Source organism: Magallana gigas, chromosome 4 (genome assembly GCF_963853765.1).
Source record: "Magallana gigas chromosome 4, xbMagGiga1.1, whole genome shotgun sequence".
Taxonomy (NCBI): domain Eukaryota; kingdom Metazoa; phylum Mollusca; class Bivalvia; order Ostreida; family Ostreidae; genus Magallana; species Magallana gigas.
In genome coordinates, this window is record NC_088856.1 from 46,617,576 (window position 1) to 46,627,690 (window position 10,115).

Consider the following 10,115-nt stretch of genomic DNA (forward strand, 5'->3'; position numbering starts at 1 on the left):
AATTTTTACAACCCCTGATTCTAGTTTTTAATGATTTAGTTAAGTTGTATTTGAAGGCTTTTGAATAAAATTCAATTAAAAAGAAAGTATTTTATCCTTAACCTGCATGTATCTCATTTCTGAAAGCAATGTAGTATTGCACTTTGAAAAAAATATATACACTCTTTGAAAAAAAAAAATGCACTTTTTTGTGTGAAAAATAAGTCATACAGACCACAGAATTGGTTTAATTAGTTGAGCAACAAAAGAAAATGTAAAGCATGTTATAATTATTTGAGAAAAACTTGAAATTTGAAAAAAAAGATACTAGAATTTGAAAATTTTACATTAAATTTTTACATTTTGGGCAAAAAACCCCCCACAAAAAACCCCACAAAAAAACAAGTAAAGATATAATTGTCAATAAAATAAGCATTTGTTCAGTTTCCATAGTGAATATGAATTATGACAACACAAAATAAAATCAATGAAAATATAAACTATGGTTTATGTACATATAGCTGCTGTTATGCTAAACCTATCCACCCAGGGTAAATAAAGTCACCAATGTCTCCACCTCTAAAGGTGGTAGAAAACGACGACCCAGGTGTGTAGAGATGTTTATAGTATACAACAGTACCACGTGACATCCATCCCGCCCACCACCCGAACGTCCCTGACGACATGATCACGTGATGACATAACGATAGTATTGCCATGTCTATGACTGGTTGATTGTTCTCCAAGAAATAAATATTCTCTTCCTTCCCAAGTTTTCCGCGTAACCAGTTGATATCATTCGAAGCAGCAATAAAGAAAACACGTTGGTTTGGGAACTTATTCCTGAAATATGCCATAGCATTCAAATAATAGGTCTCATTTGGCGTAACGTAACCGAATTCTTTGGCAGCTTTCCACAAATAATCACCACGTCTTGAATGTAAACCGACGACTACGTCATCCGAGGAATCTGCATATCCCATTTCAGAGAGTACATGTAATAATTTATCACTTGCTTCTTCCCGAATTTCTGCATTGAACGTAAACATTTCCCTGATTTCGTCTTCATATTTAGTCCAATATTTCCAAGATTGGAAATACCCATGAAAATAAACCGCTTTGTTTTCGGTTAAATTCGTGAATTTGTCGTCATATGAGCACGACCATCTCTCGATTTCCCGCTCTTTAATCTTGTCACAATCTTGTCGTCTGCTGTTTTGTTCCTGAGATTCGTACTCCGGTAAATAGAAATATCTACTCAGTTCAAAATTCTCCGGAAGAATAGGATACAAATTCTTAGATTTTGATACGATGTGGAGAAATGCGTATTTAAACATGAGATTCCCAAGTCTGCCATTGAAAATCATACAAACAACGGGCTTAGTTTCCGAAGTTGTCAACTGTGGAGATAAATCTTCGTATTTCTTTTGTCCATTTATGGAATGTACAGATGTAGGGTGCAATATCTCTAGAAAGACCGAGTTTGAATTATTCCTGTTTTGATATTGTAAGATAGAAATGCGCTGCATTAGAAAACATGCTGTCATGAAAAGAAGCAACAATGCCCCTGAAAAAGAAAAAACCCAAATATAAACAGTGTTACATGTATGTTGTGTAGACTGAATAAGCAATCATAAAAAAATCATATTGTCTGGAAAAAAGCAGGCTAAATCTATACCTTTCTAAGCATGCGAGAAAATATGACACGAAATCATGTATGCATACAGTTACAAAATTAATAGTGCATAGGCGTCGGAACCCCACACCTTTTTTTTGCAAAGTTAGACCTAACCATTAGGCACATAGCATCATAGAGGGTTCAGGCCCCACTTTTTCTTGCAGCAAAGATATAATTGTTCCTAAATTTACCTTAAAAAGATTGAATTATTGAGAAGTTGGAGTCATAGGCATACTAGCCCCCCCCCCCCCCCCCCCCCCACGGATTAGGAATATATTTTTTTGGTAGGTAGGAATTTTTTTTGGGAAGTATAGGTATCCCCCTCACTTTCAATTTGCTTCCGACGCCACTGAAGTGAGTCAAATTGGTACAATGGGCGGGATGCAAATTGAAGTTTTCATATGTTTTGTATTACAAATGCCAAAAACTTTTAATAACATCACTAAAATAAACAATTACTTACTATACACCGATAAATGCGTGACCAAATAAAAAGTTTTCGATGTGACAAGTTGAACAATCTAATTAGTGCGTTTTGAAATACATATCTTGGGTAAAAGTCCAGACTGGCAAGATCGAAACGGGTGAAAACAATTAAAGGTTATAATTGTTTACATATATAGTCAATTGTTATTTAAAAAACCCCAGTTTTTATTTAAATATTAAATGAATATGGAATTAGTTTTTGTCATGCACACATCTAGCTACACATATTCATGCATATTAACTCTTAATTGGTCATAATGTGTATCCGGTATATATATACATCTGTGTACGTTCATTTGTACATTAATCCAATTCCACTGATCCCACTGTACTTGAAGACTGAAGAGATTCGTAAAACAATTAAAAATTGTTAAAAATACACATTCGTAATGTGCATTCGTAAAATGTTTGCAGTAAACTTCCAAACAGTAATGAACGAAATGGATGAAAACATTTAAGAATTCTTTAATAAATGTATTTAATGTGTTTAAAAGCGGAAGAATTATGACTGATGTGGACATAATGAACTCCACTAAGAACTAGCAGCTTTAAACATGGCTTATTGTACATCCTTGGTCAAGTTCTGTATCCGGTATGATTGAGTGTACACAATCAAGATCACTGACCCCATTGCACAAGTTGTATAAATAACACACACACACACACACACACACACACACACATATATATATATATATATATATATATATATATATATATATATATATATATATATATATATATATACACACACACACACATGTATACTGATACATGGACACCATAAAGGATGTCGGTTGTATATATACTTTAATTCAAGGTTTTATAAAAAGAAAGTAGAAATAAAAACTTACCTAGTTTGGACTTTGTAAATTTGATCATTACTTCACCCTTTTGCGGTGATTTAAGAGACTATTTCTGTGTTTTATTGACTTTGATTTATCTTTATATGAAGCTGATAACATTGTAGATAGGGAGGGTTTGGGGGATGATAATAAATCATGTGGTGCAATCGTTTGTTTATGATGGTAGAGTGATTAGTAAATTGTCTTGTGATCTGACTGAGTTTTATCTCTCTCAGAGAGAGAGAGAGAGAGAGAGAGAGAGAGAGAGAGAGAGAGAGAGATGATAAACAATCAGGCATATTAAGAAAAAGATATTTCTGTTTACAAATAGCTTTGGGTATAACTTTAAAACAAATATTCTACTTCGAGGATACCGATTTGATCAAAAGTAATATATGACATTCAATTTGTAAATAGAAGCGAAGTCAAATGTCACGCGATTTTAATTAAAAAAAATGTCCCCATTGCTTCAACCTGTAGTTTTGCATTGAAATTAAAATCTAACATTATTACTTTATTTTAGTCATTCTCTGTTCAGAAAAGGTATAATCGTAAATTATGATTAACACGATATCAGATGTTTAAAATAATTTCAATTTAAAGTTACTACAAGATATGAATATTTCATGGCAACTTTAACATTCGATAGACCAATACACACTTTACAAAAGTTATGTCCCTTGGCCTTTGGGAAAAACCCATAGGTTTCTCACAGTAGCCTTTGTAGTTTAGAGGTTTGTAACTTTGTCATTTGACAATAAAATTCCGTTTCCGTTATGTATTTTGAATGCTCCAGGATGGGGCAACTTACACATTAAAGGAATAAATTCAATTCAAAGTGATTTTATCACAGGACGCCCAAATATTTAGTAGCATAAAGAAGAAAACAGTTTGGTTTTTCCCTGTTGACCTTTGGGTTGACTCCGCAAAGAGAAACAACTTTTGCAAAGCGTGGATTGGACTATTTAAGAGAGAACAATAATGCTTCAGTGATCTTATTCAATTTATTTTCAAAAGGTGGAAAAATAAATCGTAAAATCATCCAAATGCGTCAGACAAAAGTTTTACTTTTAATTTTATTTATTGCAATAATTATGTCAAAAATGGTAACGCGGGTAGGTTAAGGCAACTCATAGTTTAATGACCGTCAAAATTATGATCAATTTAAATAATGTTTATTTTAATGAAAACAGCGCTGGATATTAATACCAAGTGAAAGAGTTCAACAAGATATTAATTTTCTACTTCGGAATCGACTCATCTTTGAATCTGCCGTGCCATGGTATCACGTGACAGTTAAAAATAGATCACTTTTTTACCTTAACAAAAAATCAAAAAGTGTAACACTACCCCGAAGTTCATTTGTATGTTTTCTACAATAATTCGATTGGAAATTAGTTCATGTTTATAAGTATTACTGCTAGAATCCTATTGAACATCGCATAAAATAAATATTGTAAACATTTATCGGAAACCCTCTCAACTTCTAAAATTGCATTGAAAATACTACGTATTTTTCGTTTAAAACAACAAAGCACAGGATTCTAGCAGCACTTTTCATGTAGTTTAGGTCATATACCGTTGATATTTACCAAAATCATCTTTCCTAATATCCAGGGTAGTGTTACACTTTTGCCATTTTTTGTACACACTGACAGAGGAAAGGCTGGTCAAGCCATATAAATGTCGATCCGCTTACCTTATAACACTCGCTGATTTAACAAAATATCCATGCCTGTATTATCCTGATTATATTCGAACTGACACTCATCTAAATCTTAGGTATCTGTAATAAATAAGTCTTATTTCGGCATTGTTTACACTGCATTCCGATAATTTTTCTCCCGACATGATCTTCTCTTTTAAACATGCTTGTGACGTCATCAATGATAATTATACGAAATCGAAGATATATTCAGTTAGAAGAGTTTCTAGTGATATTTTATGTCTGTAATTTTTAGAATATAAACCAGAGATAAAGTTAAAATCGACATGTTTCTGAGTAAAATATGACATCATGCTGCTTATTGTGACGTCATATCGATCAGAGAAATTTGATCGCTGTGAGTTGCCTTATCATACCCGCGAAGTTTTTCTCAGAAATGAAAAATTTTGATTTTAAATTTCATATTTTTAAAAGATTGATTTATCTTAATAATACTTTCGAAAGAATTCTTAATTAATTTACTTTTTATAGTTATCTTCGTTGTATCTATTTAATTTTTCAGAAAAAAAATCTAAAGCAAATATGTTTGCTTGATTGTTTTTTTGTTTGTTTGTTTTGTTTTCTTTTTTGACTATTGAATTTTTTTTGTAATTGAATTCTTACGAATTATGCTAATAATAAGAGACATTATATATCATGGTTGTAACATGTCAGATTTATAACACCTACAAAACGATATAACTTTTGAGATTAAATGGTTAGCAAATCAGATCGGCCTGAAAATTTAAACTGGTATTTTTCTAGCCATATATTCCTTAATTGTTAATATTAAAACAAAGTTTTTAAGATTCAACTTAAAAATTTAATCTAATTTTGATATATACATGTACTTCAATAATTAGCTTTTCTTTTTTACTCTAAGAAATGGCCATGACCGCCCAGCCTTAAAACGGTTGAAGTTGGGTATTTTTTAAATCAAAAATTTAATTTTAGATCTATTAATTAATAACACTTTCAATTAAGGAGGCTGGATAGTCAACAAATTAACCATCGAATCTACATTAAATTTTAAGATATGCTTTGTTTTGCTATATACTGTTATTTAATAAAGAAAAAAATCCATACATTTTACTTTTTGATTTTTGGTATATATATATTTTTTTACACTACTTAGAACTTTCCTTCTAAAGTAGATCAATGCGGCTAAAAATTGCAATGATTATCGAACCCTCTTTATATTATTTAGTCTTAAAATCAAAACAAGATTTCTATCTGTTAGCCTTCAGCATGTAGCTTTGATGAATTAAGGCGGCTCAATGAAAAAAAAATTACTGAAAATACCCAGAACTGCGCTATAGTTTTAGATATAATTTTTTTTGTCATCAATTATTTATTAAAAAGGAAAACATAAATATTATAGATTTAAACTTGGAAATGTCTTTAAACAGTGCTCTTAATATTCTAAAGGAGATTAATAAAATATATAAATGGCGGGTAATGGCCATGGCCGCCCAGCTCTCATAAACCCGGGTTCAGCCGGACGACAGTGAATTAAGGATGCAGGATTTTGTAGTTACATTACTGCCTTTATACATCCAACTTAAACAGGACATGTTGTTCACACATCAAACTAAACACAAGCAGCAAAGTCCTGCATCCGGTTACGCATGCGCAGTAAAAATTGTGTAGTTACAATGCTGAATAACATTCAAATTTGAACAGGACATGCTGTTCACAGATCAAAGCAAATACAAGCATCAATGTCCGCCATCCGGTTAGGAATGGACAGTACACATCCACTGTTCATCGGATCGGTTCTTAGAGGTGGCAGGCGGTTGTGCTGGTATCGTGATCGGCAAATATGGGGAAGGATTTCAACGATTTTAAGGATGAATTTAAATTGGATAAGTTGAAAATTAATAATGGAGAGCCAAGAACCTTCGTTCTTGGAAAAGTAAGTGCTACATATAGTTAAATATTTAAAGAATGTCAATTAACAATAAATTTCATGTAACTAATCGAAAAAACTATATAATTATTTGGATATTACATAGTCGTATTGAAAAAAAGTTTTCAAATGTGGTCTGTTGTAACGAAAAAATTATTACAAAATTATTACAATCTCAAATAAATGGTGTCTTCTTCACTTCTTTGAAAACGTCACATATGATCGATTTTGTGCATTAAAAGAATTAAAGCTCTAAATATTGGAATTTATGCCCTAATCAATTGGATTATTGTTCAGATTATTTTTAAAATCTTTTTTAAAAATTGTTGTAAATTCAAACCAGTTGCATTGAAATTTCATTTATAGCAAAAGAATATTAATTCAGAACAAACAAATTTTTGTCTTGTGATAACACCATTTCAATATTTAAGATTTAAATAACAATTTTATCATTTTAAAACATATAGACAAATTTGAAAGTCATTAAATTAGAAAAAAATTAAAAATTTTGTTGCGAGAATAAATTAAATAAACATTACACGCGTAGTTGAAACTTTTCAACCGTAACCCAAACAGATATTTTTTACCATGAAACACACTATCGAAATAATAACATAACCGAAAAACACCGATTATAATCGACAAACACATAACTCTTAACATTACCGACAAACACATAGTATAACAGGCAAACTTATAATATAACTGACAAACGCATATAATATAACCGACAAACAATTTATATAACCGACAAACACAGTATAACCGATAGAAAAACGTTAAATATAATCAACAAACACATAATAGAACCGAAAACCGCATAATATTAACGACGCACACAGAATACCGGTATAACCACGCAAATTATATAATATACAGAATTTAACAAAAATACATATTATAATCGACAAACACAGATTATTTAAATAACTGTTAAACACATAATATAACCAACAAACGCAGAGATTAACCGAAAAACATAGAAATTAACCGGCAAATAGAAAACTTATATAACCGGTAATCATTGTTTTTTTGGTTTTTTTTATCTCTTCAGCTAGTTCCAACATTCTTCTACCCTATCTGGACACTGATATGGGCGATATATCACTCCCTGAACCTAATCCTGATGCCCTACTACCGGATCGATCTGGCACCCTACTCCGAGCCCTGGCCCTTCTACCTGTCCAACTGGGTGTACACCGTGCTGACTGTGGGGGCGGTCAGTGACTGCGTGGCCACCCTCTACGTGTTCATCAAAAAACAGTCTCTACTGGTCCCAGTTCCCGGTAAATTACCAACACTTTCCCAGTTTTAAGATTAAACGTGAATACAGTATCCCGTTTATAAGAATATACACCAGTAAAAAAGTTCTCTTGGATGTTAATTAATTCGTGAGAAAAACACAATCCATGTACATTTTGCCACAACAAACAATAAACTAGTATAGTGATTCCACGATATTGCCAAATCATGTATACTCTTTACCCTATAAATGTGCCCTGTCTAACAGTCATTTTGTACATGAGGTTTATGGTATAACATGCTCTTTGTAGGCGGCTTGGTGAGCACCCCCTGGTATCTACAGGTCGTGTGGGTCCTGTACAACATCACCAACACCTCCACCCTAACAATGCTGATCCTCCTTGGAAGTCTAGTCACTGTCGGTGAGTAGCCGCGTTAAAGGATTTCTCCATTCTATATTTCTTTAGCGTTGGTCAGTTAATTAATGCAAATTGTCCAAAATATCATGCGAGGTGGATTTTTGCTATTTGAAATAAAGAAGTTTTTTTTACCAGAATGTTTTACAAGCATACATTGTCAATCAAAATATATAAATTGAATAGGAAGATGAAGACATGCCATTCCTATTTTATCTCGAAACCTTCTATCTTTTCAGTCTTTTTTACACGTTTGTATTTTGAACAGCTAAGGAATAAATTCTAACAATTCTTTACTTTTACAATTAATAGAAACCGATGCCGCCAGTATCCTTGTACAGATCTTCAGCGCGTTCTACGTCATCGGCAACATCCTGGTCGGCTCCAAGGAAACCAGACTTCTCCACGTCTACCAACCAGTGGCATTCCTGTTTGTCTACACCTTCTTCTTCAACATGATCTACAGCCTTGCTAACGAGCGCCCGGTATACCCGAACATGGATTGGTTCAAAGCGCCCGGGTTCGGGGTTCTGTGGCTGTTTGGCCTCGTTTTCGTGATTGTTCCCTTGGTACACCTCTTGGTGTTTGGTCTCTACTGGCTCAGAGAGATCATCGATGAAAAATGTTGCAAGAAAGGGCCAACAGATCTTGTTTAAAACATGGATCAATATTTCTTTCACAAACAGCATTTTTTAAACAATTTATTGGGTACAAAAGCTGCGGTATAAACCAAGGAGAAAAGATATTCTGTTTAACTTGGTTGCCATCACAATTGACAAAAATGATACAATTGACAGCAGAATTGGTGGAAAATGGTGGAGTCGTGCAGTGATCCCAAAAAATTACAGTATCTATATCACAAAACAAACTGTAAAGTTGTAAACCGACTTTTATTCGCCAAGTCTCTATTTTGCGAAACTACCAGAAATAAAATTTGTCGCAAATTAATATTTTTGCGAAACATTCTATAATGAACCTTGAACCCATGCCATAAACACCAGAAAGGTGATTTGCAGCGGGAACCATTTGCAATAGGGAGGTTTGGGAATAAAAGTTGGTTTTCAATACGTGTTTAGTGCTATTTTTAATATTTTATATAAGTTATTTCCAAGTGTTATGATTTTATTTGTCTTACAACATGGTTACATTGTACATTTATTATAAAAAAATATAAAGTTAACATCTTAAAAAGGAATTGTTCAAAACTACTGTTGATAAAGTTATTGTTAAAAGGTATCAAATATTTCTTTTATCTTTTGCATCTGACAATTACCGAATCGGTGTCTTTTCTCTTTGTTATGACAATTATAGCTGATTCCTATTGACTTATAAGAAATTTTAACCAGAACTGTTTTTTAAGAAATGCTTTAGTTGGATTCTTTTAGTATGTAGAAGATCAGAAATACAACGATCTTCGTTGGTTTGTGGTATTAATGTAAACAATTTATTTTTATTAAATTATAAACAATTAAATTTATCTTTTTTAAATCTTGAAAGACGATTTTCTCTCAAGAGGCACTATATGCACAGGTAAGGCTATCATTCTTATAATTCACACAGTTTGGGATAAAGTTCGTTGTATTTCAAGCTTTAGTGAAAATGTATTTTACTTATAACGTAACTTTGTCTTTAGGTGACAAGCAGTAAAACATTGCAGTTTGAAGTACTTTTGTGCAAAATAATCAACACATATCTACAGACAACCATCAAATTATCAATGGAATGTTTCCGCAATTATTCTTGTGTTTTTTTTAGATGAATTATCATTCTCCCCAAAAAAGACCTGCTGCTGAATAAAACGTTGAGCAACTTTTAACTGATTTTGATTTCTAAATAGCAAAATACAATGATTATC

The 10,115-nt window shown here is 32.4% G+C and overlaps 2 protein-coding genes across 2 annotated transcripts; one reads left to right on the forward strand and one right to left on the reverse strand.

The window, feature by feature from the left end:
* Positions 1-396: 396 nt before the first annotated feature.
* Positions 397-3,122, reverse strand: LOC109617642 (galactoside alpha-(1,2)-fucosyltransferase 1). Its single transcript, XM_034449581.2, has 2 exons — positions 2,998-3,122; positions 397-1,546 (listed from the first exon to the last, which is right to left on the reverse strand). The coding sequence occupies exons 1-2, from the start codon at positions 3,023-3,025 to the stop codon at positions 507-509; spliced, it is 1,068 nt and encodes a 355-aa protein (XP_034305472.2). The 5' UTR covers positions 3,026-3,122; the 3' UTR covers positions 397-506.
* Positions 3,123-6,409: 3,287 nt separating this feature from the next.
* LOC105338552 (uncharacterized) lies at positions 6,410-9,733 on the forward strand. The gene is made up of 4 exons (XM_011443731.4): positions 6,410-6,608; positions 7,657-7,888; positions 8,156-8,266; positions 8,573-9,733. Exons 1-4 carry the CDS (start codon positions 6,516-6,518, stop codon positions 8,914-8,916), a joined length of 780 nt encoding a protein of 259 aa, XP_011442033.3. The 5' UTR covers positions 6,410-6,515; the 3' UTR covers positions 8,917-9,733.
* Positions 9,734-10,115: the final 382 nt, after the last annotated feature.

Coding starts and splice junctions, on each gene's coding strand:
- LOC109617642 (XM_034449581.2), bottom strand. CDS start 3,025: ATGATCAAATTTACAAAGTCCAAACTAG. Junction 1,547..2,997: donor ATTTACAAAGTCCAAACTAG/GTAAGTTTTTAT, acceptor TTTCTTTTTCAG/GGGCATTGTTGCTTCTTTTC.
- LOC105338552 (XM_011443731.4), top strand. CDS start 6,516: ATGGGGAAGGATTTCAACGATTTTAAGGATGAATTTAAATTGGATAAG. Junction 6,609..7,656: donor GAACCTTCGTTCTTGGAAAA/GTAAGTGCTACA, acceptor TTATCTCTTCAG/CTAGTTCCAACATTCTTCTA. Junction 8,267..8,572: donor TGGAAGTCTAGTCACTGTCG/GTGAGTAGCCGC, acceptor TACAATTAATAG/AAACCGATGCCGCCAGTATC.